This window comes from Betta splendens, chromosome 19 (assembly GCF_900634795.4).
Source record: "Betta splendens chromosome 19, fBetSpl5.4, whole genome shotgun sequence".
NCBI lineage: Eukaryota > Metazoa > Chordata > Actinopteri > Anabantiformes > Osphronemidae > Betta > Betta splendens.
The window spans coordinates 3482030-3506482 of record NC_040898.2 but is presented as its reverse complement, the minus strand read 5'-3'; the positions used below and the strand labels follow the sequence as shown (position 1 = coordinate 3506482).

Genomic DNA, 24453 nt, shown 5'->3' with positions numbered 1-24453 from the left:
ACAGCTATATAAACCACATGATTTACATGCTACATAAACAAAAAACTATGTACATTTTATATTATACAGACATATGATGCAATTCAGGCTGCCTTTTTTGAGAAAATAAATTACAAAAAAAATGAACTGACAGGTGGAGTTCAATACAGAATAAATACATGATGCAATATAGCTTTGGGATGTCTTAATCGATATGTTCCCTGTTTTTGTTTTAAATATTTTGTCCTTCAAGATTAAGTATACAGGAAATTGAAATCAAAGTAGCATGAACATAGGTTTCCAGTGTTAAAATCTACAAACACAGTCACTAAGGCTATATCAGACCAGCTGATTCAGGTTTGATTGAGGTTTGAGGGTAAGTGGTAAAATAAAACACAGTTGGCAGTTGTTGACGCAAAGTGGAAATAATAAAATGTTGACTTGGCATCTGGGAATCTTGAGTACATAGGCCAGTGTGGATGAAAGGAAAATAATGCATGTCCAGGTTTCAAATACTACCTTGGCATTTGTGGTGCAGCAAAATAAATTCCCTATGTATCCAGCAGGGGAAAGCATTGTCATAGTCTAGTAAGAGCTGTTCCTCCAATTTCCAGTAGTTCATTTAGTCCCAGTAATTCCCATAGAATGGGTAGGCTTAACAAGTCCTGTGTCAACGATTAAGCCAGAAATAGTAACACTGCAGTTGGAAATAGGCAATCGTCATTTCTTATTTGCTATCCTCCTCTTCCTGGTGGCCAGCATGTCGTAGAAAGGATCCCTGCTGATGCTAGCTCTGTGGGTGGAACACAAATTTGATCACTACACAATACACTTTTTAAACAATCACTTTTTAAAGAAAAAACTTTTAGGAACTTCAAATTTAACTTTATTAATTTACTAATTGTTTGACTAGATGTTTTTTTTCTAAACTAACTTTTGGCTTCACTATGTTCTCTTGCACATTTCTGTGTTGGGTGATGGGCTTGTAGGAAACAATAAAAAAAAATGAAATAAAAGAAATTCAAATGCTTCATACAGGTGAGTGAAATTCTCCTTCCTTTCAGCGGCAGGCATTGTCTGTACTGTAAGTCGAGTAAGATTCTGGTTTAAGGCTGTAGATTTACCAGAGGCATTATTACATTTATTGGAAACACATCAGTGCTTTTTTTAATCTCATTTGAGTTGTAGTTTACTATGATATAATAAGTTCTCTTTATGTGTTATCTATGTGAAGTGTGAGAAAGTGAACCACATTTGTGTGTGCACGCATGTGTGTAGGTTTTTCAATCATGGTCAGACATTGTCTGTTGTGGAGACAGGACAGTATTGGCTAAGTGTCCTCTAAGTGTAAATGGATCAACACTAACGTCATCACTATCTTACTTAATGGATTTGATCCACTCCTCCTTTTCCTCTGGTGTGGAGGCTGATATTCTATATACTACATGGTTGCCCTCAACGACGCGGCCATCTGCCTCTGTTTTGCAGGCTTTGATCACCTGGCCTTTGTGGTTGGGATTGAAGAGTTCAAAACAATTCTAGGGAAATACCAGAAACAAACAGTGAAAAATTATGTTGTTCAGTTTTATTATTTCATGTGGATGTTCTCATTATGCAATGTTTAGGATTCAAAGAGATGGTAATTGGTCCTTACAGGTTTCCTTGGCTCTTCAACTTCTCTTATACTGAGATTTTCCAGAGGAATAATCCCACGAGGCTCTTTATCCTGTACAAACACAAACAAAAACATCACTAAACACAAACCATAAGTATTCAATCCAAAATGTATTATACAATATGTACATTATATATTATATTAAACATTGTTTGTGGTAAGAACTCAAAGGTCAAAGTGGGAGAATCAACCCACCCATAGTGTACAGAGTCCAGAGAATTTAAACACTGCTGACACATTCATGTACAAAATGTCACCAAGATCAAGAAATAAAGGCACAAGGGATGTAACTGCCTTGTTTTAGCATTTGTACATAAAACACTTTGTTGTGTAAGACACACACAGGGCTGAACATCATGAGACCACATGTTAATCTCTCGTCTCTAACACACACAAAGACACGTGGCTACTTACTGTTGTGTATTCAAAATAGTACAGACAGTTGTCTGTCAGAATGAACCACCTTCTTTTCCATGTCTTCACCCTGCCACCTATGGACAGAAACACAATATCTGAGATTAAACAGTAGAGGTGACAAGCTAACATATAGAGGACCTCAATTCAATGTGCCACATATGTTTCTGTTTCTGTATGAATTTTATAGCAGTCCCCAAAAATTAGGGGGGTCTTTGTCAAAACTATCTAAACTGAATCCGTTATTCAATTAATATTTTCATAAAATGCGATATACGCACTCTTCTATTGTTATGAGATTCAAACAGATTATTGGGATTAAAAGATTATCTACTAATTGCATTAGTGATGCAACCAACTACCAATGTAATCAAATGGGTGTTCACTTTGCAGCAGTTTGTGCCCTAATAACACTGTTGCTGACACTACAGCATTTACTGATGTACTCAATATGCAATGTTCACCCCAGATTTTTATTTCCTAGTGCTGGTGGGAGTTACACCTTGCATCAGCGGGGTTTATTTTTTCAGCATTTACTTTTCACTTTACAAGTTGATATGATGTACTGTTGTGATATGATACTGTATACATTTTGTCCAGTTAATTGCAATAAGTTTTTTAATAAGATGCCATGTGTACATGGAGGTGCAAATAAGTTAAAAAGTATTATACACAGATCAGCCATCAGCCATGTCTGAAATTATAAAACTGCATTTTATTACTTGCTAAATGATGATGAATTCAGGCGTAGGAGCAGGCTCAGTACTTATAATTACCAATGTATAGTGTATAAGTTATGACAGTTTGGGAGCTTCAGAGCCTCAAAGCAGTGCCACATTTCATGAAATTTATCTCACCATTAAATAAACACTGCTCTGGTATAACTTATGATGATCCAGCAAGTGTACAGTAGCTGAAGAGAGAGAAGCAACAGCCTTGGCAGGTGAGGGAAAAAGGAACAATGGCTACAGTCCTTTATTTTCCCATATGAGCAGCCACGTAACAGAGTACGCATTCCCATAGCACAGACTCAAGCAGCCCATTCATTAAAGGTGAGCTACCAAATTTCCCAGGTCACTGAGAGAAATCTGAAAATAATCATGCTATAAGGTACAAAAAAGCTATTTATTTACAAAAAGATATTACTGGAGATTTTGAATCTCTGGATGCAAGTTAAATATACTGTATCTGCCACATTCCAGTTTTGTAATTTGAATAATAAGGTGTTCAAAAATTAGCCACATCTATATCATAAATGGTGAAGGGCTACATTTTGAGATTTGTTATTAACTTTGTTATAGCAAGACTTTTTCTAAGAGGATGACGTGTGGCCCTCTTTGTGCACTAGATAAGACAACACTGGTCCTCCACTCACCTTGCTTTTACATACATAACCCATTACATTGTAGTACTATGATTTATACATACAACAAACCAAGTAAATAAGGTGGCTACTGTGTTTAAGGGCTCAGTGTGCTGGAGAAATATTAGCAGCCAATGTCAGTATGAGAAAGCTCTGTGATGATCTGGGAAGATGGAAGAAGAAATAGCATTACCTACCTCCTAATACAGATATTTAAGAAGGAATAGCCATCACTGAGTAGAATGAAAGGACCGAGCAGGGGTGTAAGGGTGAAAAGTTAAAAAAGGAATGAACAAAAATAGGCTTGAAAAGGAAGTAAGGCAAGCACCAAACAAGTCACCAGAAAGATGTTAAAGTGGAGTCACAGAAAGGAGAAAAGAATGAAAGACAAAAATACAGACAGTGAGGCTAGCATGGACAGACACGAGGAGCCAGATTTAATGTTTCTACTGACATCACACATCTTTACTTGAGAGTCAACTATTCATTGAGCATCTGATTATGTGGCATCTTTAACAGCAATAACATATAACAGTTGACACACTGTGTGTGACTATGACTTTGATTGTTTTATAAATCAACAAAAGAAAAGTTATTTTTATGTATCTGAATGCACGTACCAAGCTTTAAGAGCCAGCCTTCTCTGTCAGGATTGAAGAATGTGTGTGTCAAATCATTCCCATCATCCTCTGGGATTTTGAATGGCTCATGTTTTATACTTTCATAGAGGTTCTGAGAAGGAGAAGAGGGAAATTTAGGATATGCAGGAGAGAACACATCTCATTTTTAGAGGGTATCAGAAAATAACCAACAAACACACATACGCACGCACGCACGCACGCACGCACGCACGCGCGCAGACTGCAGGTAAGTCATTACCCTGAGAAGCTCCTCTGGAAGATCCCCTCCTTCGTTGATGCCTCTGTTCATGGAGATAAATCGCTCCACAGGGGGCTTCTCTCTGACGTTCGGGTTATGTAGACTGGTGTTCAGCATGATGATCGCAAATGACAGCACATAGCAAGTATCTGGAATTAACACATGAGGACAGGATTCAGTTTACAGTATGTACAGAAATAATTAATATTGGATACACACAAATGCTTCTAAATGATATTTTCAAGTTACTTTACAGCCTCTTATAAACTGAATAAGAATAACTGAATGTTTTACTTATTCACTTTAAGATTGGATCTCACTCGTGTTGCTAGTTGTGTACTGTGAATTTATTACGAGACTTTAATTTGGTTAATGATTTGCGCCTTAGTGACAGAAACTATTGGTTAATAATTGAAATGTACTGTAAAAACAGGCAAGGAATGAATGTAAGCGGTTGTGTCTGACCTGTGGACTGGAAGACCCCAGGGTTGCACTGGCAGTAGCGTGAGGCAAATGCCTCCATCATGCGATCAATTTTCTGGGCTTCACCTGGCAAACGAAAACTCCATAGAAACTGCCTGCACAACAAAATAAAGCGAAGCGGTGGAGTCAAGGTGCACACAGTATACAGTAGATGTTTGCAGCATACAGGTAAACCAATCTGCTTACCGTAGTGCTTGCACAAGGTTGAGGTCTGTGAACTCATGCAGCTCCACAAAGGCCTGGAGCACTTTGATGTTGAAGTCATCTCTGTTGGAGAGAAGAAAAATGAGCAAATCAGAGTTCTAATATTTCTTTACCCTTTTTCAGAAGAACAAAAGGATCATGTAGTAGAGAGTAAATACAGTATGTTAACTCAGAACAAAGGATGAGGATGAACCATATCAAACATGCATTACAATAACTGCATTGTCTTTGACTATTTGGAAGGTGAGTTATTTTCACCCTGTTCTGTTTATGACTGTTTGATGCCAAAAAATAGTGAATTAAAAAAGGGTTTACAGATGTTATCGCTGTGGCTTTATTAAAAAGAAAAATACTTTGTAATGTGCTTTTTGTGAATTGACATTTGAGTTTCTTCTTCTTCTGTGAACTACTGTAAGATGTTTTTTTGCATTACAGGACTTCCTTTCTTCATTAGCTACGTAGCAGTCTGGCCTGAAATGTCACACCCACATTGCCTTGAAGATTAATGCCACAGAAGGAAGGAGGGGTTTTTAGCTATAATTAGTGAATCTAACCCCTAACTTTATACTATCACAATGTAAGTACATATCTCGTGTAAAAAGGATCTTCTCCATAAGCCTAGTAACAGCTTTGTCCTACCGCTCGCCTAAGTAGTGTCCGATGACGGTCTTGTTGAGACCTTCGCCTTTGTAAAGGAACTGGGCAATGTCCTCGGGAGTGTGCTGAAGGAGGTCGTTCTCAAGCAGGAAATGGATTCCCTGGAGGGAAAGAAGCCATGACTATATGTCTTAACTGCCAATAGATAATAGATAATGAAGGCTCAGAACATTATTCAGTTTAGTTCTTTCCTGTTCACCTTTTTTGGGTCCATGTTGAATTTCTTCCTGCCCATGGCAATTTGTTTGTTTCTCTGGGATGTTTTACTGCAACACATGAAAATAATTAGAAATAAAATACTTAACTGAAAAATACTTACTGAATCAACAGGTACATGTATTATATTATATCTATCAATGAGCTCATAGTTCCTATACTATTTCTACATTTTGCATCTTATTTTATAGACAGAAAGCTCTTTTATTTTTGCTATTGTGAAAAAGATTTTAAATAATTATAGAAATGTTGGGATTCACTACCATTATGAACAACCTCATTCATAAAGTGATGACTAAAATTGAACTTATTATAGAAATATAATATACTTATATACTTTAATAATTAAAATCTCATTTACCAAATGGTAATATTATATTACATACTTTGTCAAAGCAAAGATGGTGTTTTGCAGGACTGCATCAGAAGAAGCATTCTTAATTATCGTGCCCACTTCCCATAACTAATTATGACCTTTGCAAGTTGAATTTCGAAAGCATCCTCACTTACCTCTCTCCAACACACGTCAGCTGCTCGATTTCTGTCATGACTTCTGCTATCTCAAACTTCAACCTCTGAGAGAAAAAAGTACCCCGTGTCACAGATTTTTCATTTCCTTCTTTAAATAAAGCCAAGGTTACAGAACAGAACAATGCTTTAAGGTATGAAAAATATAGAATGCACTGGGAGTACTGGGTGTGCAAACATGTTGTGTGGGTTGATCTACAGCACATAAAAACTGACCAAAGTAGGCAGAAGGTAAAATGTTGTTTTGCAGAAGAAGAAAGGCATCCAATTATATATACTGAACAAAGAAGAAATAAATATAATGCACATAAATCAATCTATAAAAGACATACTAACATTAGATGTATGAATGCTAAACCTATCCTTTGGCTACTTCAAATATAAGCCATATATATACTCTGTATGGTCATATACCAAACACACACCTCAATGTCATCAAGCAGCTCTTTCTTCTTGAGTCGTATGTTTGACAGCTCATCCCTCTCCTCCAGAGACAAATCATCAGGAACTGAATAACAGAAAACACAACAAACTTTAATTTTAATTTGCATGTAGCATACTGTACAGAAAGAAAATCCAACATCATAGGGCAATTAGTGTAAAATATGACCAAAAAGAGATGTCAAATCTAGACTTCTGTCTATAAGGTCCTGAAGAGTTGGAATCAGAGATAAAAATGGGCCTGAAGACTCATCAAGTGTCCTCGTAAAATTACAAGGATGCTGCAGCTGCACCGACTGAGCAATACCTTTCAAGAGTTGTTGCATGTTTATATCTGGGTGGCCTGGTAACTCAGGCGGCCAAATGGCTGTTTCAATTGATCTAAAAAGACAGTCCTGGGTTAGCGTGTGCACATTCTCTGTGATCTAAATTGCACATAAGTGTATGAGATATACAGTATATATAGGATGTGGATGAATGAACAGGCAGACAGACAGATAAGACAGAACTTCTATACAAAACTTATTCTTATCAAGACTTATCAGTTGTGTAGAAAAAGTACAGTAGTACTCAGCACATGACGTTTATGAAAATCCTACACACTATGATCCCAGCTCCTTTCCTGAACTCAGTGGTCAGTCTCTCTGGAGTGCTGCACAATGAATCCTCAGCACAACTCCCTTCCTAAACTCTGGAAATCCTGCCTTCATAGTCAGTATAGCCACTCCTAGAGTGATCAGGACATTCCCTGGAAAAGCTTTGGTTACTCATGAACTCACATGGGCAGAGACGGACAAAAGGTATAAAAGCTGTTTGTTTGGTATTCAAAAATGCTGTAATTGAATCTAATTCAGGTTTGTTCATATAGCTGAGATGACAGCAAAAGTCAGGCGCATTACAAAGACATTACTTAAGACCTTTCAGAAAAAAAAACAACTAATACTGTATGAGGTCAGTGAAATACAAATGACATTCTGCAGTATCTGCCGTCCTTTTACAGCAGCAGGCCATCAGTACATTTTTATGAATAACAATATGCATAATACCATATATAGGTTGTACTGCCTGTACCTTTTTTATGCTTAAACGCACCACCTGCCAACACCAAGTCAAATTCCTCGTTCTGTAAAGTGCGCTCTACAGCACCGGGCAAAAAAGCTTTTCTGGTATCTGATAACAATTATCGAACACATTAACACTGAACACACTCAACACTCAACATCAATATATACAGTACAATGATATGAGTAGATAGATAGATGGATAGATTGGATAGGACTTCCATACATCACTTATTCATATCAGTTGTGTAGGAAAAGTAGCAAGATATCCAGCTTATGAAGAAATCAATTAAATTCCTACATGCTGTGGTCCCAGTTTTCAGTTTAACCTACCACTTTTAACCTACTACGGCAAAAATTTGAGCTGTAATATACAGCTCTATGCCCCAAATCCCTCTATAGACAAAGACCTGCTCTGCATTACGTCCAGGGTCACACACACAGACAGACGTGTGGATACGGCCGCTGATGAGCACATACACACCAAGGCCAGCTGGCGTTAATCCCACACACTCATCCATCACTCTGCTTTGTAAGCCTGGTATGAGTCTCTTAGAGCGGAAGTGCAACATGCTGCTTACATTAACGTACATACTGTATAACAGCGTATGCCCAGATGCTGCAGCTGGTCAGCCATTGCCTAACCTATTTTGCTTCAATGATGCTGTGTGGAATAATGTGTAGCAGCATGTCTGGCTGTTAGCAGCAAAGTGGGAAAGCAAAAAAACTAAAGAAGAAAACTACTGCAACTGTTGTATTTTACCTGCAACAATGGAATTATTTTATCAACCAAGAAAGCTTGTTGTTATAATGTGTCACTATTGTGCTAAAATTGTGAAGTACAAACTGTGGTCCTAACATGGCTTCTGGTATCTTTGGGGATTCAGGGAGAATCTGGGGCTTGGGAGGCAAAGGACCCCTCACTCACTGATTGACCTGGATAATCCACAGTTTTGGGAATGGAACTCCTGCTGCGAGCGCATTTGTGGCTACATACTGTAGCACACATCTGCTCAGAATCGCGTTATCTCTGCATTTGATTTGACAAACTCTACAGGCAGGATCAAAAGGAGCTTTTCCTGCCATATGCCATCGAATAGATTAACCATAATCTTACAGTTTGATCGGTATGAGAATGAATTAGGTGGATGCAGTTTCGTTTTGCATTTGCATTAAATGATGGGCTTTCACAATCCACTGGTGGGTTCCAAGAGCATCACTGTTCATTTACTGCAACAGAGCTTGGATGAATATCCAGGTGTTAGACAATGTTTAAAAAAAACTATACCTTCATGTTTATACCCCTTGCATACGACATGAGGACTACAACAACCATCACTTACCATCTTCTATATTTCAGATCTTGACATTCTCTATTGATAATTACATAATTAGGTTGATCTATTTGCTTCATGCTGCTTCAGCTTATCCATGTACAGTATATCGGAATTTTCATTTCACGACAAACACCTCTGCTGCTTCCTGACACCGTGATGTGTTGTTTCTACCCATCAAACACACTGCTACATCTGCTATTAACACGCCTCTTTATTACTGCTATATATACTGTATTTCTAGAGTGGAAGCTGGTGCTGACAACGATGGAGAGATGGAGAAGTCCTAGTGCACACCTAGTCCTTGCACAAACACAACTCTCTACAGAAATTAGGTGCGGATTTCTAAAACACAGCCCATCTCTACTGCTCTTACAGTAATATCAATACAATATATAATAATGTGTTCCTTCCTGACAGCAGCAAATCAAATCAAATTAGGTTGAATATATGTAACTTTCCATCTGTCCAAGACCTGCACAGGTCAAGGGCTATGCGACATGCAGGTTGTTTCACAGCTGATCCCTCCAACCCTGGACAAAGATTCTTTGAGTAGGAGGTAACGGTCCACCTGGACCAGAACGCTAAAAAACAGCTTCTTCCTGTCTGCTATTAGACTCTTGAACAAGTAATAACATTATTTTTGTCTGCCTATGTTGTGTCTTGCAAAGCCCCTGCCTTTGTACACCTACTGACTGATTTACATTGATACATAAAATTTAAATTTTACTTTTTAAATCAACTACTGCACTATTTCACTTAGTTTGTGTCCTATGTCCTTATGTTGTATGTAAGTACCAAATTGCCAAAGCAAATTTCTAGTACTGTGAAACCTTCACTGTACATGAAAATAAATGTGTTTCTAATTAAATAGATACATAGAAATCATAAGGAAAATAAATTAACATTCATTATCAAAATTAATCGATTCAGGTTGCCCAAACAACAAATTTTTGAGTTAGGTTATCGAATGTCCTCATTATAAGATTTTAAAAAACGTTTATCTCATTTTATCTTAACTGAAATGTGTTTTTTTAAATTACAATCAGTAAAAGTTTTTACATTTATTTCCTCTACTCAAAGTCAAATCATTTGAACTGAATGATTCTTCTAATCTTCTAATCTCTTCAAATCTTGAATCTACTTATACTGCCTTTCTGCTCAGTTCAAATGGTGTGAACAGGGTATGACATAAAAATTTGTTGAAAATAAGCAACAAGCTTCAAATTGTAAGTGTTTTCATTACTTTGGGGTATTTTTATCATTATTGTATAAATGAAATGGATAGTGGAAACAACCAAAACCAGAAACTGGCTGGGAAGCTGTTGACTCAATGACTGGATGGAGGCCAAACATTTTAACAATTGGCTTCTTGCATGTTTTCTTTTTTGATAACTCTGTCATGGGATTACTCTGGACTGAGAAAATGTTTATAAATTGAAGTGTAAATTTAAGTGAGAATTTAAAATGTTAAATGTTCATATAAGATCATTAATAAGACAATTTAACATATATGCAGTTTAGTTAATTTCTTTCAAATTTCTAAATTCCACCACAGAACAAAGGTAGGCAGGACAGACCAGGCAGGCCCAAACATATTATAAAGATTCTCTTAGGAACATCTGGCTGAACCCACTGTGGTTCCCAAGGAAAATTGGAGACATGAGTCCAAGTGGACCATGTTCTCCATTTGCAATATAAACACAGCTGTCCGTAGCTGTGGCTGCAAGGTCTCTGGCACCTGTTGCCCAGAACACGGTAGTGTAAGTAAGGGATGCGGTTAAGCTGGAAAAAGTCCCAGAAAGCTTGAGGGACATGGGGCAGAGTTAAATTCTACTTGGGATGTTATCAAACGGTATAGAGAGAATACTTTGAGGATCTCCTTAGTCCCACTGACACATCACCCAAGCTGAGGTCATCCATATGGTTGGTTAAAAATAACAGTATCATGAGCCATGATGTACCAAGACAGTGTGTTTCAAGTACAGATAAGTAAGAAGATAAAGATTGGTGGTTGTAGACAGACAGACGGACGGACGGACGGACGGACGGACGGACTGACTTATTGAAATTCAATTGCTGTACTAGAAGACATCAAGCAATACTACTACTACTACTACTACTACTACTACTACTAATAATAATAATAATAATAATAATAATAATAATAATAATCACGTGTACATAATTACAGCTCAGCCATGTAGAATTTGAGGAAGCATGGGCCTGAATTAGCATGTGAAAGAAACATGTGAACTATGTTAGGAAATATTGTATGTACCGGTTAGCAACAGATGAGTTTAAAATTCTGCGTTTTTTACCAACACACTGCATGTGCTCTCTGAGAGCTTGTGTCATGTCATGTTTTTCTCAGATTACTGTTTTTTTCTTGTAGCTCTAGTATAAAAAAGTGCACATGCTTTTAACTGATGGGTGGGAAAATGGTCCTCATGGTTTAATTTAATAGAAACCCTTTCTCCTGAAACACATCAAATGAGATAGTGTTTGATACAGTGTTCATCTTACATCTTAACTAGTTTTGCCTGCACTTGAGTGAAGTCTTTTGATTTAGTTATAGACTGTTCAGACATAATAATAAAACAGAGTGGAAAGCTCAGATGAGGGTCTCCTGTCTCTGCTAATCTCTCAGTGTAACTGACAACTATTATCAACTTTCCAATGTTCAGGCCACGCAGTGGTTTATGATGTTATGCAAACTAACATAATAAAAAACGATGTGATATTGATTTGCAGCCAGCATGTGTGCAGCAATGTGGAATAGACATGCATCTACACCATTTTAATCATCAAAATCAAGGGTTGTTGCATTATTTTCCATTATTAACATTCACTACATACAGTACAATACATCCTTGCAGCTTGCCTGTACCACTCTATAGCACCCTATCACATAACAAGCTATACCTGGCCTACAAAATAACTTCAAACTTGTACACTTCAATAATGGGGTCATTTTGCAGCCGAAATGCACATTTTTATAGGAATTTCCTGAACCTTAAAATTTGCCTTGGGTCAGTCTCGTAGTATTTTCTGTATTTTTGAAAAGGATGTACGATCCAGATGGGAGCCTGTCAGTCACATCTCTCACCAATTTACACCAGTCCCAGGTTTGAAACTGTGCAAGGAGATAATACTCACAACTACACCAGCTGTAAAACAGATTCACAGCTAGACATGTGACAGATGGACATGCAGGACAGCGTTCCTGAACATGTCTTACAGTCAGATGTTGTGTCGGCACGCTCCCACTAAACGTTTTCATTATGAAAACCGATTGTGGTTGCTTTCTTGAAATAATAATTTGATGAAATAACCTCAATCTCCGCATATCCGTGCGTACACGCGTTCATTAATGGGGGGTACGAGCTTACCGTGGTTGTCTTCATTCATGTTGACTGCAGTAACAGTATAGCCTCGCGGAAATTGTATTTTTGCTAAATGTTTTTAATTTCGTGCCCTCCACTGACAAGACACACGAAGCCAAATGTTGCGTTAACAGACATATGGGTTGAATAGACAGACGCGTATATCTCAGCAGGGAAACAAAAAGAAAGTAAAAATGAACCCAGTCTGTGAATAAAAATGCGGAGAGATCCGTAATTGTGATGTGTGGCGGCGTTGTAATAACAGTCTATGATTCCAGCCTCCAGTTGCTCGGTCTGCATTCACATCAGCTATGCCGCAAGCGCGCTGACGTCATCAAGCTCCACCCCTGTCAACACCCGCCACGCTTGCTGCCATATACGTACTAGTGAGACACAAACTTACGGCAGAAAAGCCTTGTTGACCATTTCAGGTACGTTCTGACCCAGCCTGTGTGCTACAGGAAGCTGTAGTCACTGTGACCTTTCCGCTTGGGCCCTCACATATCATTCAAAGTCATACAACTTATTGCTGACTCTTGAAGTCAGTTTGACACAGTTTTTTTTTATTGACTTAATTATCTGTCTGCCTGCCTCTTATCTATCTACTTATATCATTGTTATATCTTTATACATTGATGCTGAGTGTTCCAGTTAACATGGTCAGTAATTATTGTGTATATTACTAAAGATATGGTTTTGCGTATTGTTATTATATATTAAAATGCTTTCAGTCTGTTCCATACTTGTGTCTTTTGTGTGAATATTGAGTCACCTCGCACTAGCTCCCCAGGAGCCCAATGCAGATGACCAATTTTTTTGTGACATTGTAACAAAAATGTGATATTGACAAATAAAGACTTCTTTCTATTTTGTGGAGGTCCATTTATTCCTAGATTGGGTACCGGAACTTACACACCTGTTACCCACAAACCCCACAGTGAAACTAGTCAATATTAAGTCTGCATTAAACATGTACTGATGGCCTGCTACTGTAAAAGGAGGGCAGACACCACAGAATGTCTTACTTACCTCATACAGTACGTCTGCACTACAGATGGTAACACATGTATTTCTTGTGTCTTTTATAAGGTTTTCTGTAACTTTACTTTTTTTTTGAGGACCAAACAAACAGCTTTTATTCCTTTTGTATGTCTCTGCACATGTAAGTTCATGACTCACCAACGCTTTTCCAGGGAATGTCCAGTCTAGCAGTGTCTATACTGACTATAAAGGCAGGAGTTCCAGAGTTCAGGAAGGGAGTTGTGCTGAGGATTCATTGTGCAGCACTCCAGAGAGTCAATGGAATAAAGTTACAATTAAGGAAGTGATGTAATTGTTTTCCTCCTCCACATCACACTTCCTAAAATCTGATACAACCTGTGTTACATGTGAATTTTTAGATTTAAAACGTTGGATTTTAGATGTTCAAACATGTCACAAAATTTCAAGTGTCCCATTTTTAATTTTAAGAATTTGCTGTCTGCTTTAGTGCTGTTGTTGTTTTTCCCTCTGCCACCACTTACATGGCTTAACACAGCAAATTACTTTATCGTGTGTCCTACTCTCTGTCTCAATATATGTACCCTTAGTCTCCTACTGACAGATGGCCATATTGTCTGATAAGCTCTGTGTTGCTGACCACTGTTGTTCAAATAACATAATAGATTAGTTCCAAGTCTGTTAGGGGATACCTGGGCACCACATGTCCCCAGGATATCTCAGAATTATTTTCCACACACATGAACAGTCAGCACTACAAGGGTCACTCCCACATTTGACACACATACACTCAAGGTGCTGTACAACAAACACAATGAAACACACTACACACTATACCCTGTTTACCCATGCCCCAGCGCTTCGCCGCTAAAATTTTATTACTCTGAGTAGATTTATGTATGTTTTGTATTTTTATAATCGATTGATGAAAGTTTTTAATTTACCTTTAAATCTAACTTTTTTAATTGTTATTATTTATAATAAAACATTTTTTACTCTTTATAATATTTTACAATATTATTGTCATTAGTAACTACATTTTTGAGACAGTTTTTCCAGATTTTTCTTTATTTACCCGAAGAAAACTTTGGATTTGGACTATACTTTAGTATACTTTTGTCTACACTGATCTTGGGGAAAAAAAATCTCTTGCCACCAAGAATGTCACACGAAAATGGACCTATCCCTTATGGTGATTCAGAGTTCTATACAATACTCTTGTTAAAATGGTAACTCCCAGTTTGCTGGTTTAAAGGTTGGGAATGTTAAGTTGCTGTATAAAATGCAATATTAAAATAGTAAATAAGATTTCCAAGCAGAAATCTTTTGGGGATTTGAATTCAAGCCCCTTGAGAGTATGGATATTTACTTTATACCTATTTACTATTACAGTTGCTCATTAAGTTAATCTGATTTGGATCTATACTGTATTAACACCTGGCTATCCTTAACAACATTTCTTATTTCTTTATTAAATGTCATGTTGTTTTACTTTTGTATATATTTCACATCAAGACATGTAAGTGGAATGGTTACTATTTGTTAACTATTTGAAGTAGCTAAAATGCATAGTTAAATTGATTGATCTAGTTTGGTGTTTATTGCTTAGGTATTATTGATGACCTAAAAACACAATATCCTCTATCTGTACTTAAGTCAACACTGTATGTTGTCCCTTGTCTAAATTATCTTGTTATTTTTGAAAAAGAGAGTAACTTTTTCTTTTACAATATCACCCAATAAAAAGCCACTAAAAATACTAATGGACCTTTAATGTAGGCTACATATAGACTGCAAAATGATCTCATTATAGACGTCACTGAAACCGCATTTGCATTTATTAGCGGTTTCCAGTACACTCAACATTTGCTATAATGCACAGTGTTTTTCAATAAAACCAAGATACTATGAGCAGCAATTTGTTATATAATTAGTCATCTAACACTAATGCTAATTGTCATTAAAACAAAGATATAAATAATTTCATTAAACTGCACATAACAACCGAACAAAAAAATCGATTTAATGCAAAATAACTGAAATGTGGCAACATATTTGCAGGAAGCTTTTTCTAACAGAATAAGCAGCCATTAAAGAGCCCGGGAAAACTGTCCTCAAATGGTTGTGAATAGAATGAGTGAAATAATAGGGCCAGCAAAGGCAAAAAATTGTCCTTAGGCTAACATCAGAAAATAAATATCCATAAGAACTTAATTCATCTTAATTTAATTTGCTTCTGTATCAGAAAAAATGTTTGGAAAATTCCATCTTAATCCCTTATCTTGGTTTTAATCAATACCCATTTGGTGTATTAAATTGAAATAAATAAAGTCTTACATTTTTGTAACTCTTATCTAGGGTTCTAGCTCCAGCAAATGGCCCTGATATATGGTTGTGTGCAGATTTAACCAGCAAGTGGCGGCTTTGGGACACACAGGTCTTACCGGATGTGATTTGCAGGGATCTTGGAGCTGTAGCTTCCTAACTGTGGGCGTTTTTTTCCTCAGTCTTATCTCCCTGGGAGTTTTTCCTTGGGTGTTTCCTGTCTGCGTTACAACTTTGGAGTCCTACAGAGTAGGCGAAACATGCCAGACACGTTTTTTATCGACGACATTTAATGTACTTTACTTTGTTTGCGTCGCCGGAGAGATTTTAAACTAGCTGCTGTTAGCTCGCTAAGCTAACAGAGTCTGAGTTGCTGTGTGTCTTTAACGTTGGCTGGGTCCGTAACCAGAGAGCTTCCCGATGCAGGCCATTAAGTGTGTGGTTGTGGGGGACGGGTAAGTGTGCGCTAATAGTTTACTAGCGAAAAGTTCCAGTTTCGCGCTCATAGCAACGTTTTGAATGTGAACTACATATATGTCTTTGCTGACCCAATTACAAGCTGGCTAGCCGCTAACAAGCCTCAGCTAATGTGCCAACACGGACAGCAGCTGTTATTGTGCTCATGAGCTTCCGTCGAGCTGGGTGAGAGAGATTTATTCACACCATCCGGTTAGTAAATGGGTTGGCACCAGTTATTTATTGACCATTAGCCCGAAATCATGTCTACAGATGTGGCTGGTACAAATTTGTTCTTTAGCTGTGGAATTGTTTTGGGTAACTCGATATCAGTTTTACAATTTTAGGTCATTTCAAATTAGATTTTGTATACGTCTGAACAATGGATCTTTATGAACATAGAATAAAGTCAGACAATAAAGTAAATATGTTTTTAATTAAGATTTTTTCTTTTTATCCTATACACAGCACCAACAGTGGTAACGAGTAGTTTCTGATATTGTTATTGTTCATGTTAAATTATAGATTGCAAAAACTAAGTTCAGAAAAGATTAGAATAATTCTACATAGAATAACAATAAATGTTTTTGTGAATCCTAAAGAACAGTTATTACAGGTTGAACCTGTCTCACCCAACTTGTAGACTATCAAGAAAGGCACCTTAGACCAATACTATAATTTATCGTATAGTACAATCTACAACAGTCTACTGGAATTGCACCAATTTTAATTACACTATGAGCTAGGAGCTATGTTTAGCTCTTTGTAATTGTATGTCATTGTCTCTCTCTCCCTGCTTCTCTTCTTCTAGAGCTGTGGGTAAAACATGCCTGCTCATCAGCTATACTACCAATGCCTTCCCTGGAGAGTACATCCCTACAGTGTGAGTCATACACAGATGAACTGTTGTGTGGTCATAGAATGTTTAGGTGATGAAATTAGTCCACCGTTGTCATAAGAAGATAAGTTTTCATTGGCAAATATGTTAACAAATTAAGGTGTTATGAATCCTTTCTCTTGCAGCTTTGACAACTACTCTGCCAATGTAATGGTTGATGGGAAACCAGTGAACCTGGGCTTGTGGGATACAGCAGGGCAGGAGGATTATGACAGACTTAGACCACTGTCCTATCCACAGACCGTATGTATAATTGTAGTAATATCAATTTGTCTCAGTCCAGCTCTGCGCAGACAAAGTAAACCAACACCGCTGATTTAAATGTATATGTACTAGTCTACACAGCTTGAGACAGAAACTGTCTCACACTGCAGAGCAGGCACTTGTATGCATAGTACCTATACACTGTCTGAAGAACAGCTAAAGTAGGCGAACGAGAGCTCTTGTTTGCCTGTTTTGTCGTCATAACAAATTAGCCTCTGTGCTAGAGACTGCAAATGCAACCAGCATGATCACTTCATTATATTCTGTTGATATTTAGTATTGGCGTGTTTATATGTGGTTATTCTTGTCCCTCCTGAAACATAAATCAACATGGTGCTGGGTACAGTAGAATTAGGTTTTAAACTAATGCTTTATATTGACATTGGTCATCTTTCAACAGGATGTGTTCCTGATTTGCTTTTCACTTGTCAGTCCAGCTTCCTTTGAAAATGTTCGCGCCAAGGTGAGATCAGCTGCTCTTTACCTGTGCAGTGTTGGGAACACAATAATAACATTATAGCATCTGACGTTTTACCCACTCCTTGCAGTGGTACCCTGAAGTACGACACCACTGCCCTAACACACCCATCATCCTGGTGGGCACCAAGCTGGATTTGAGGGATGACAAGGACACTATTGAAAAACTCAAGGAGAAGAAACTTTCCCCTATCATCTATCCTCAGGGCCTGGCCATGGCTAAAGAAATAAGTCAGTTCTTTTAATCCTTTTAAAATTACTAAATATTTTAAATATAACTTTGTACTGTTAGAATACAACAACTCATAGCAAGCTTCAATTTATTATGTATTATTAGAAGGTTTTATGTAAAACTAACTCTTCCTACTCAAGCTTCCAATTGTTTAATAAACTGTATTGTCTTGTCATGCGCATAAAAATTAATTGGTTACTGTTTTACATCGTAATTTTTTTTCTCATTTTGCTCTTGTCTGACCACCAGGTGCAGTCAAGTATCTAGAGTGCTCAGCTCTGACACAGCGTGGCCTTAAGACAGTGTTTGATGAAGCCATAAGGGCAGTTCTGTGCCCTCCACCCATCAAGAAGAGGAAGAGGAGGTGCAGTGTACTGTAATGGAAAGCTACATGGAATAGAATAGATCTGCGTTCAGAGAGAACATGTGCTGTGTCCTGGTTTATATAGAATCTTTGTTCGATCCAACTTTGATCTTGAAGAACCTCACAGGTCTAAGCATTGCTGCTGAAGCTTCTAGTTGCTTACAGCTGTTGGTCTTTTCCGATTTAAAGGGGGATGCGATGTGTGTGCGTGCGCTGGGGGTGGGGGTATTGTGCTGCCGAATGAGGAAGGGAGCATTTCAGAAAGGTTATTGTGACTCATGAATTTAGAAAATACTACTTGAAAATGAATTTGTCATTTAACTCTGTAAAAGTATGACAATGTAGACTGCACTCTTTCCCGTACACATAAAGAGATTCCTGCTGCCTTGATGAAAACAAATGATTTGTAGAAGCTTAAATATTTTCTTTTTTGCTGCCAGCCTTGTCACCTGTGGGTGACAGTCTGACTGTCATGAGACTGAGGTGTTGCCAAAACTGTCATCTAACTGTCATAAGCTGTCATCACTTTGTAGTCACTACATCCATTTTAACGTGTTGTTTTTCTTCTTTTTAATATTGTTGTAAGCTGTACAAGATACTTTTTTGCAGTTATGAAGAAACTGTTAAATTCTTAGACAATTTATACGAAGTCTTTTAGCAGTTAAAGTTAATAAGTATATACAATGAACAAGCATTAAACAGGTACTTACAAAATTTTGTTCCTTAGAGCTTATGACATGAAACAGTTGGTCATGTCACTAGGTTTTAATGAATAGCATAATATGAGCATGTGAAGGTGTGCTTCAGGCTTTTTATTCAATATATTATGGTCATATTACTGTCATGAAGGTTGTAATGATGAGCAATAATTCTTCTACAGATGCTGTTCATTTTGAAATGAGCAACGAACAAATACTTGAGTGTAGGAAAGGAGTGCAACTCAATCTATTAACATTACAGTGGCAGACGTAGTGCATGATCATACTTTTTTCTTGCAGTTTGGTTTAATTTTCACATGTAATATGCAGATGTTTTTAAACAAGCAATTAAATTAATTAAAAAAGCATGTGTTGCTATTGGTTATTAAGTCATTATAATTTTGTAGACAACATATATTCTAAGCATTTGTGCACAGCATATTTTAGCAGATTGATCAGTGCAGTCATACATCATTGTGTTATCTAATACTTGAATTAACTCCTTCATTTGGATGGAGGAATGTCGTCTTATGCTTGGACTCTGACAAACATGTGATTAGCAGTGAAATGAACTTGGATGCTTTACAGTTGACCGGCTTTCTTTTGCCACTTTTTAAACACCAGATTAGCAGTGGCAGCATCTTCAACTCCCATTCCTGTTAAAACAACAAATACAATGAAACAATAAAAATGCTGTTGAAATGGGAAACCTGGGAAACATGCTAAGGATTCAGAAGTATAGTTTTTACCAAGGGATTTGAACACAGTCGTTTTCTCTCTGTACGCATGTTTCGTTCCATTAATAACATCTCCAAGCTCTGCAAACACATGCGCCTGAAACAGAAGGCCCACAGTTAGAGTTTGTAAACTAGCTAAAAATACATAGCTCAGCTATGAAGTAACATAAAGCAATGACAAACTGACCCCAGAGAGGATGACATCACCAGACTCTGTCATTGCTCCCTCCCTGCTGTCAACATACACCACTGCCTCTTTCATCAGCACATCATCAAGCTCTCGCCAGTCTGGTCTGCACGCTCCCACTGCTGCTCAGCAACAAACAATTCTATCTGGACATTTTCCATATCAACAACAATTTGTACATATTTTCACCCTATTATTTCTCCTTACCTACCACGTGGGCCCCTGGTTTGACCCACTGACCAAAGAGCACTGGCTCTGTGCATTTTGTTGCTGTCACTATGACATCTGCTTCCTTTATGGCCTCCTCCACTGAGACACATGCTGTCAGGGGACCACTGACCGATTGCCGAAACCTTTCCACTCCTTCTAATGTTCGGCTCCATATGCGCACCTGTGGTGAAGAGTAGTATAGTAGTAGTAGTAAATAGATTACAGAAGAAAACATGATGATCCTTGGTAAAACTAATTTCATGTTTGTTTTGAATATGGATAAAATTGCATGGGTGAAGCTTATATAAAGACAAGAAATATACCTTTTTGAGAAATACGTGTATCATGTTATCATGTGTGCATTACATGTAGCTCTAACCAGCTGATTTGCATAAAGACTAGAAATGTTGACAGTGGACAAAGCTGAGTTTATTTATGCTACTTTTGGTCGGAAAGACAAGGCATGATTCATATATAATTTTCATGCTGAGTTGAACTGCTGGCTCCACTTTTATATTTACCATAAAACCAATGTAGGTGTATCGATCATTCAATTACATCCCCTGGGAAAATTAACATGTAGAGTAGTTTTAGTTTATGACTGTACTTTACTCCACCTTTTGCAATCCTATTTAATGTCTTTTTCTCAAGTCAGAGAGGTCAGAAAACTGAAACAGCAAAAAGGAGGTCAGTTTTTGGCAATATTTAGTTTGCCCTAAGTCAACATAGTAGAAAACAGTGGTTTACATTATAAACCTTGTTTTTACTGTGATTATCTCCAGGTCATCCTTAGTCCTTTGACAACTACAGTAGAGCCCAAAATTATTCATGCCCGTGGCAAATTCACTTTCATATAACCAGCAAGATTTTTTTGGGGGGTCAGAAATGACACAGGCAAAAACATTGAAGAGGCACCTTGTGGAGAAAAATAGTACTTATATCTTTTTTTTACATTTTAACAAAACCCTTCACAATCTTCTCCTTTCAGCTTTTCCCATCAGGGGTCACCACAGCGAATGACTCGTATGGTTGTTATTGGCCCGTTTTCATGCTGGATGCCCTTACTGACCCCCTCTGGAATCCTGTGGCTAGATTTACACCTGTGACCTTGGCATCACCAGCACCAAGCTCTAACCAACTGACCCAATTGGCCAGGGCTAATCATAACTTCTCAATAATCAATAGAAAATCCTACATTGGCTATTACAGCTAACAAGCTCTTCTTATAATTGCTGACCAGCTTCTTGTATGTCTCCACTGGTATTTTGGCTCATTCATCTTTAGCGATTAGCTCCCTGTCACGATGGAGGGTCTCCTAAGTAAAAGATGAGTAATATTTTTCTTCTTCTGTACATTTTCTCATTATCTTTTAAGAGAAGCATGCATCATTCTTAGTCAAAAAAACTTGCTGGTTGAATAAAAAAAACCCAATAACAATAATTTGTCAGGGGTACGAATAATTTTGGGTTTGCCTGTATATACTGTGTTGATGGGCATGAAATAATAGATAGAACTGTATTCACAAGGTTTGTACCTCTTTAAATGAAAACATTTCATTGAAGATGTTATAATGGCTCAGTGCCTGTCTGCCGGTACCCAGGATGGCTAGCACCTCTGCTTTAGGACGCATCAGAAGCTGCATGACAGAAACACTAGCCTGAACCACAAGTGTCACTTAAGGAGCATCAGCATAAAACAAAGGTATGCAAACTGTAAATACATGTCTACAAAAAATACTGTACCTTAGCAGAGATTGCAGAGACTGCAGCTGTCCTTGCGTCTGTGATGACATCTCCATCAAGTACCTGCATGTTTTTAACATAAAAATAATTCAAAGCTGTTGAAACTACAGCGCGTATGGTGGTATGTGTATTTCATCTTGATTACAAGCAACATAAACATCATATATGGTTACCATTTGTCAGTTACTTTTGTTAGATGACCTTTATGAATTAAAATGCTACTTCTTTTTGTTTGTTTTTTTTAAAAACAATATTTATTGGAATCAAGACATAAATGAAAGTTCAGGAAGGGGGCTATTTTTTTCCTAATCATGTTTTTTTATGTGAACCTTTTGTTTTATAAATTTAGTTTTGTGTGTGTGTAACACACGAACACAAACAGTGCCTGTGTCAGTGGCTAACGCAATCACTCACCATCATGTTAACCACTTGTCGGGTCGTCCTAGCTCTCATGCCTCTGCTTTACTTACTGCTTTCACGTTCCCATACTCTGGATCCAGCAGCACTACTGTGGCTTGAGTGGAAGGCAAAGTGGAGCCATCCTGTCTTTTGTAGAAACACACGAGTTTCGTGCACAAGACCCCGTCATTCTCCATGTATGTGGGCATCAGTCCCATGAAGCTGTGACAGTTACATATTGTTACTTGGTTTTTAAATGAACGGTCTTTTATACTATAACTACATTCCAGTGACCTGCAGGCCTACCCGTTTTGCTTCTGTAGGACCACGGTGGTCCGCACAGGCTGAATAACGTCAGCGCTATCTCGTCGGGAAAACTTCCCCAACGCATCCTCGAGGCACGGGACCAGCTCACTGTACGACATTAGCTTCTGGACTTCGTTTTCCCATATGATAACAGGAGGTGCGGCCATGGCGCGGCTTCTGTTAGTTACAGGTGCGACTCTAGTTCAAAGTTCTAAGCGACGACTGAGCGAGTTGGCGAGTTGAGCCGCAGTTCTGAGCGGTATTACGCCAAAGTAGAATTAAGATATCCAGGAAGTAAAAGGCCCTAACTTGGCCTATGCTAGTAAACACATCCTGGTTTATTCCGTCGCAAGTGTGCGAATCCGGGATAAGAAGAGACAGCTATGACCGGGATTAGTTTGTCAAAAGGGAAATCATGTCGCTTTAAAACTGTGGTATTTCTGACTTACACGTTATGTACTAAAACAACTTAAAAAAGCACACCTTTAGGGTAGTGCAATAAAAGACAAAGCTATTCTATCTGCATAGAACTGTTATGGACTAAGGAGATATATTTGGCTCGGTTATTTGAATGAAACTCCTTTATTCATTTTTACACTTAAAACCAATGAAATTGCACATCTTTGCACAACCACTGTCACCGTTCTTACCTGTCAAAATAAAAGCACTCAACATATGCAACGCGTAACACATTATCGCACAAGATTCAGTAAAAGTACATAATTGGTCAGAATTGTTGAATTGCTGTCTGTTTACACGCACCTAACGGGGTTGGTTTGTTTTTGTTAACTAGTCTATGCAACCTGAGTTTTTCTTCTGCTATGAACTTTTACTCCATAATTTAAAATAATTTTACTTTTTGCAATGCCAGTTAGACTGCAAAAGAAACAGTACCAGGGGTGGTAAGGCATCAAACCAGGATTTTCCACATGGTTGAACATATCCTTGACCTGGTCGCACAAAAGCAGGCTGAATTAAGATCAGTCTATTTACCGTGGACATTTATTCCGTGTTTCCTGTGTAATTAAACTCTTTTCCTGCATTCATTTAGCCCAAACTAAATTGCACAAAATCAGATTGAAGAAAACTGAATTTACAGTTACTGAGATGTATAACGATTTACCTTTTATACTGTAACTACATTTTAGTGACATACAGGCAAACACTGGTTCTGCAAGTCTGTGTCTGTACTAACTCATTGAGAAAACTCTGGAAAATCTCATCTTAATGTCTTATTCTGGATACCCCCCTGCTCTCTCAAACATAAGGGTCACCCACCAGACAAAATTTATTTTAGCAAATTTGAGAAAACAGACGACTTATTTTTAGCATAGAAAAGATAATTGCCCTAATGAAAAGTGTTTGACACAAATCATCTCAACTCCTTTTTTTCTGCATGAACTCATTCCAATAAACTGTCTAGAAACTACAGGAACAGTGCAATGTCATTTACCAAAACGGACCTACCTGACATTTATGGACCTAGGCAACAAGGTGAATATAAGAAGGGCTGGGTCCAGAGCCTCGATTAAACTTAAA

General features: G+C 37.8%; 3 protein-coding genes across 5 annotated transcripts; 1 reads left to right on the top strand and 2 right to left on the bottom strand.

Moving 5' to 3' along the window:
• Positions 1 to 30: 30 nt before the first annotated feature.
• Positions 31 to 16204, bottom strand: LOC114845919 (cytohesin-3-like). Of its 3 annotated transcripts, none has more exons than XM_029134515.3 (13): positions 16064 to 16204; positions 6824 to 6906; positions 6381 to 6445; positions 5854 to 5920; positions 5637 to 5755; positions 4980 to 5060; positions 4776 to 4888; positions 4311 to 4459; positions 4052 to 4163; positions 2069 to 2145; positions 1634 to 1705; positions 1363 to 1517; positions 31 to 772 (listed from the first exon to the last, which is right to left on the bottom strand). In XM_029134515.3, exons 3-13 carry the CDS (start codon positions 6416 to 6418, stop codon positions 700 to 702), a joined length of 1056 nt encoding a protein of 351 aa, XP_028990348.1. In that variant the 5' UTR covers positions 6419 to 6445; positions 6824 to 6906; positions 16064 to 16204; the 3' UTR covers positions 31 to 699. The 3 variants fall into 3 exon arrangements, with proteins under 3 accessions (XP_028990348.1, XP_028990344.1, XP_055360685.1); XM_029134511.3 differs by lacking the exon at positions 16064 to 16204 and adding an exon at positions 12627 to 12944; XM_055504710.1 differs by lacking the exon at positions 16064 to 16204 and adding an exon at positions 7147 to 12585.
• On the top strand, positions 16108 to 19204 carry rac1a (Rac family small GTPase 1a). Its single transcript, XM_029134518.3, has 6 exons — positions 16108 to 16399; positions 17212 to 17283; positions 17424 to 17541; positions 17963 to 18025; positions 18111 to 18270; positions 18521 to 19204. Exons 1-6 carry the CDS (start codon positions 16365 to 16367, stop codon positions 18649 to 18651), a joined length of 579 nt encoding a protein of 192 aa, XP_028990351.1. The 5' UTR covers positions 16108 to 16364; the 3' UTR covers positions 18652 to 19204.
• Positions 19205 to 19432: 228 nt separating this feature from the next.
• On the bottom strand, positions 19433 to 24422 carry crym (crystallin, mu). Its single transcript, XM_029134517.3, has 8 exons — positions 22915 to 24422; positions 22680 to 22830; positions 22210 to 22272; positions 22002 to 22103; positions 20465 to 20648; positions 20258 to 20379; positions 20083 to 20167; positions 19433 to 19989 (listed from the first exon to the last, which is right to left on the bottom strand). Exons 1-8 carry the CDS (start codon positions 23079 to 23081, stop codon positions 19916 to 19918), a joined length of 948 nt encoding a protein of 315 aa, XP_028990350.1. The 5' UTR covers positions 23082 to 24422; the 3' UTR covers positions 19433 to 19915.
• Positions 24423 to 24453: the final 31 nt, after the last annotated feature.

Coding starts and splice junctions, on each gene's coding strand:
- LOC114845919 (XM_029134511.3), bottom strand. Junction 5,061..5,636: donor GGACACTACTTAGGCGAGCG/GTAGGACAAAGC, acceptor TCTCTCCAACAG/AGATGACTTCAACATCAAAG. Junction 773..1,362: donor GAGTGGATCAAATCCATTAA/GTAAGATAGTGA, acceptor TTCCACCCACAG/AGCTAGCATCAGCAGGGATC.
- rac1a (XM_029134518.3), top strand. CDS start 16,365: ATGCAGGCCATTAAGTGTGTGGTTGTGGGGGACGG. Junction 16,400..17,211: donor TGTGTGGTTGTGGGGGACGG/GTAAGTGTGCGC, acceptor CTCTTCTTCTAG/AGCTGTGGGTAAAACATGCC. Junction 18,271..18,520: donor GGCCATGGCTAAAGAAATAA/GTCAGTTCTTTT, acceptor TCTGACCACCAG/GTGCAGTCAAGTATCTAGAG.
- crym (XM_029134517.3), bottom strand. CDS start 23,081: ATGGCCGCACCTCCTGTTATCATATGGGAAAACGAAGTCCAGAAGCTA. Junction 22,273..22,679: donor AGTATGGGAACGTGAAAGCA/GTAAGTAAAGCA, acceptor AAAAACATGCAG/GTACTTGATGGAGATGTCAT. Junction 22,104..22,209: donor TCTCTGCAATCTCTGCTAAG/GTACAGTATTTT, acceptor TCTGTCATGCAG/CTTCTGATGCGTCCTAAAGC.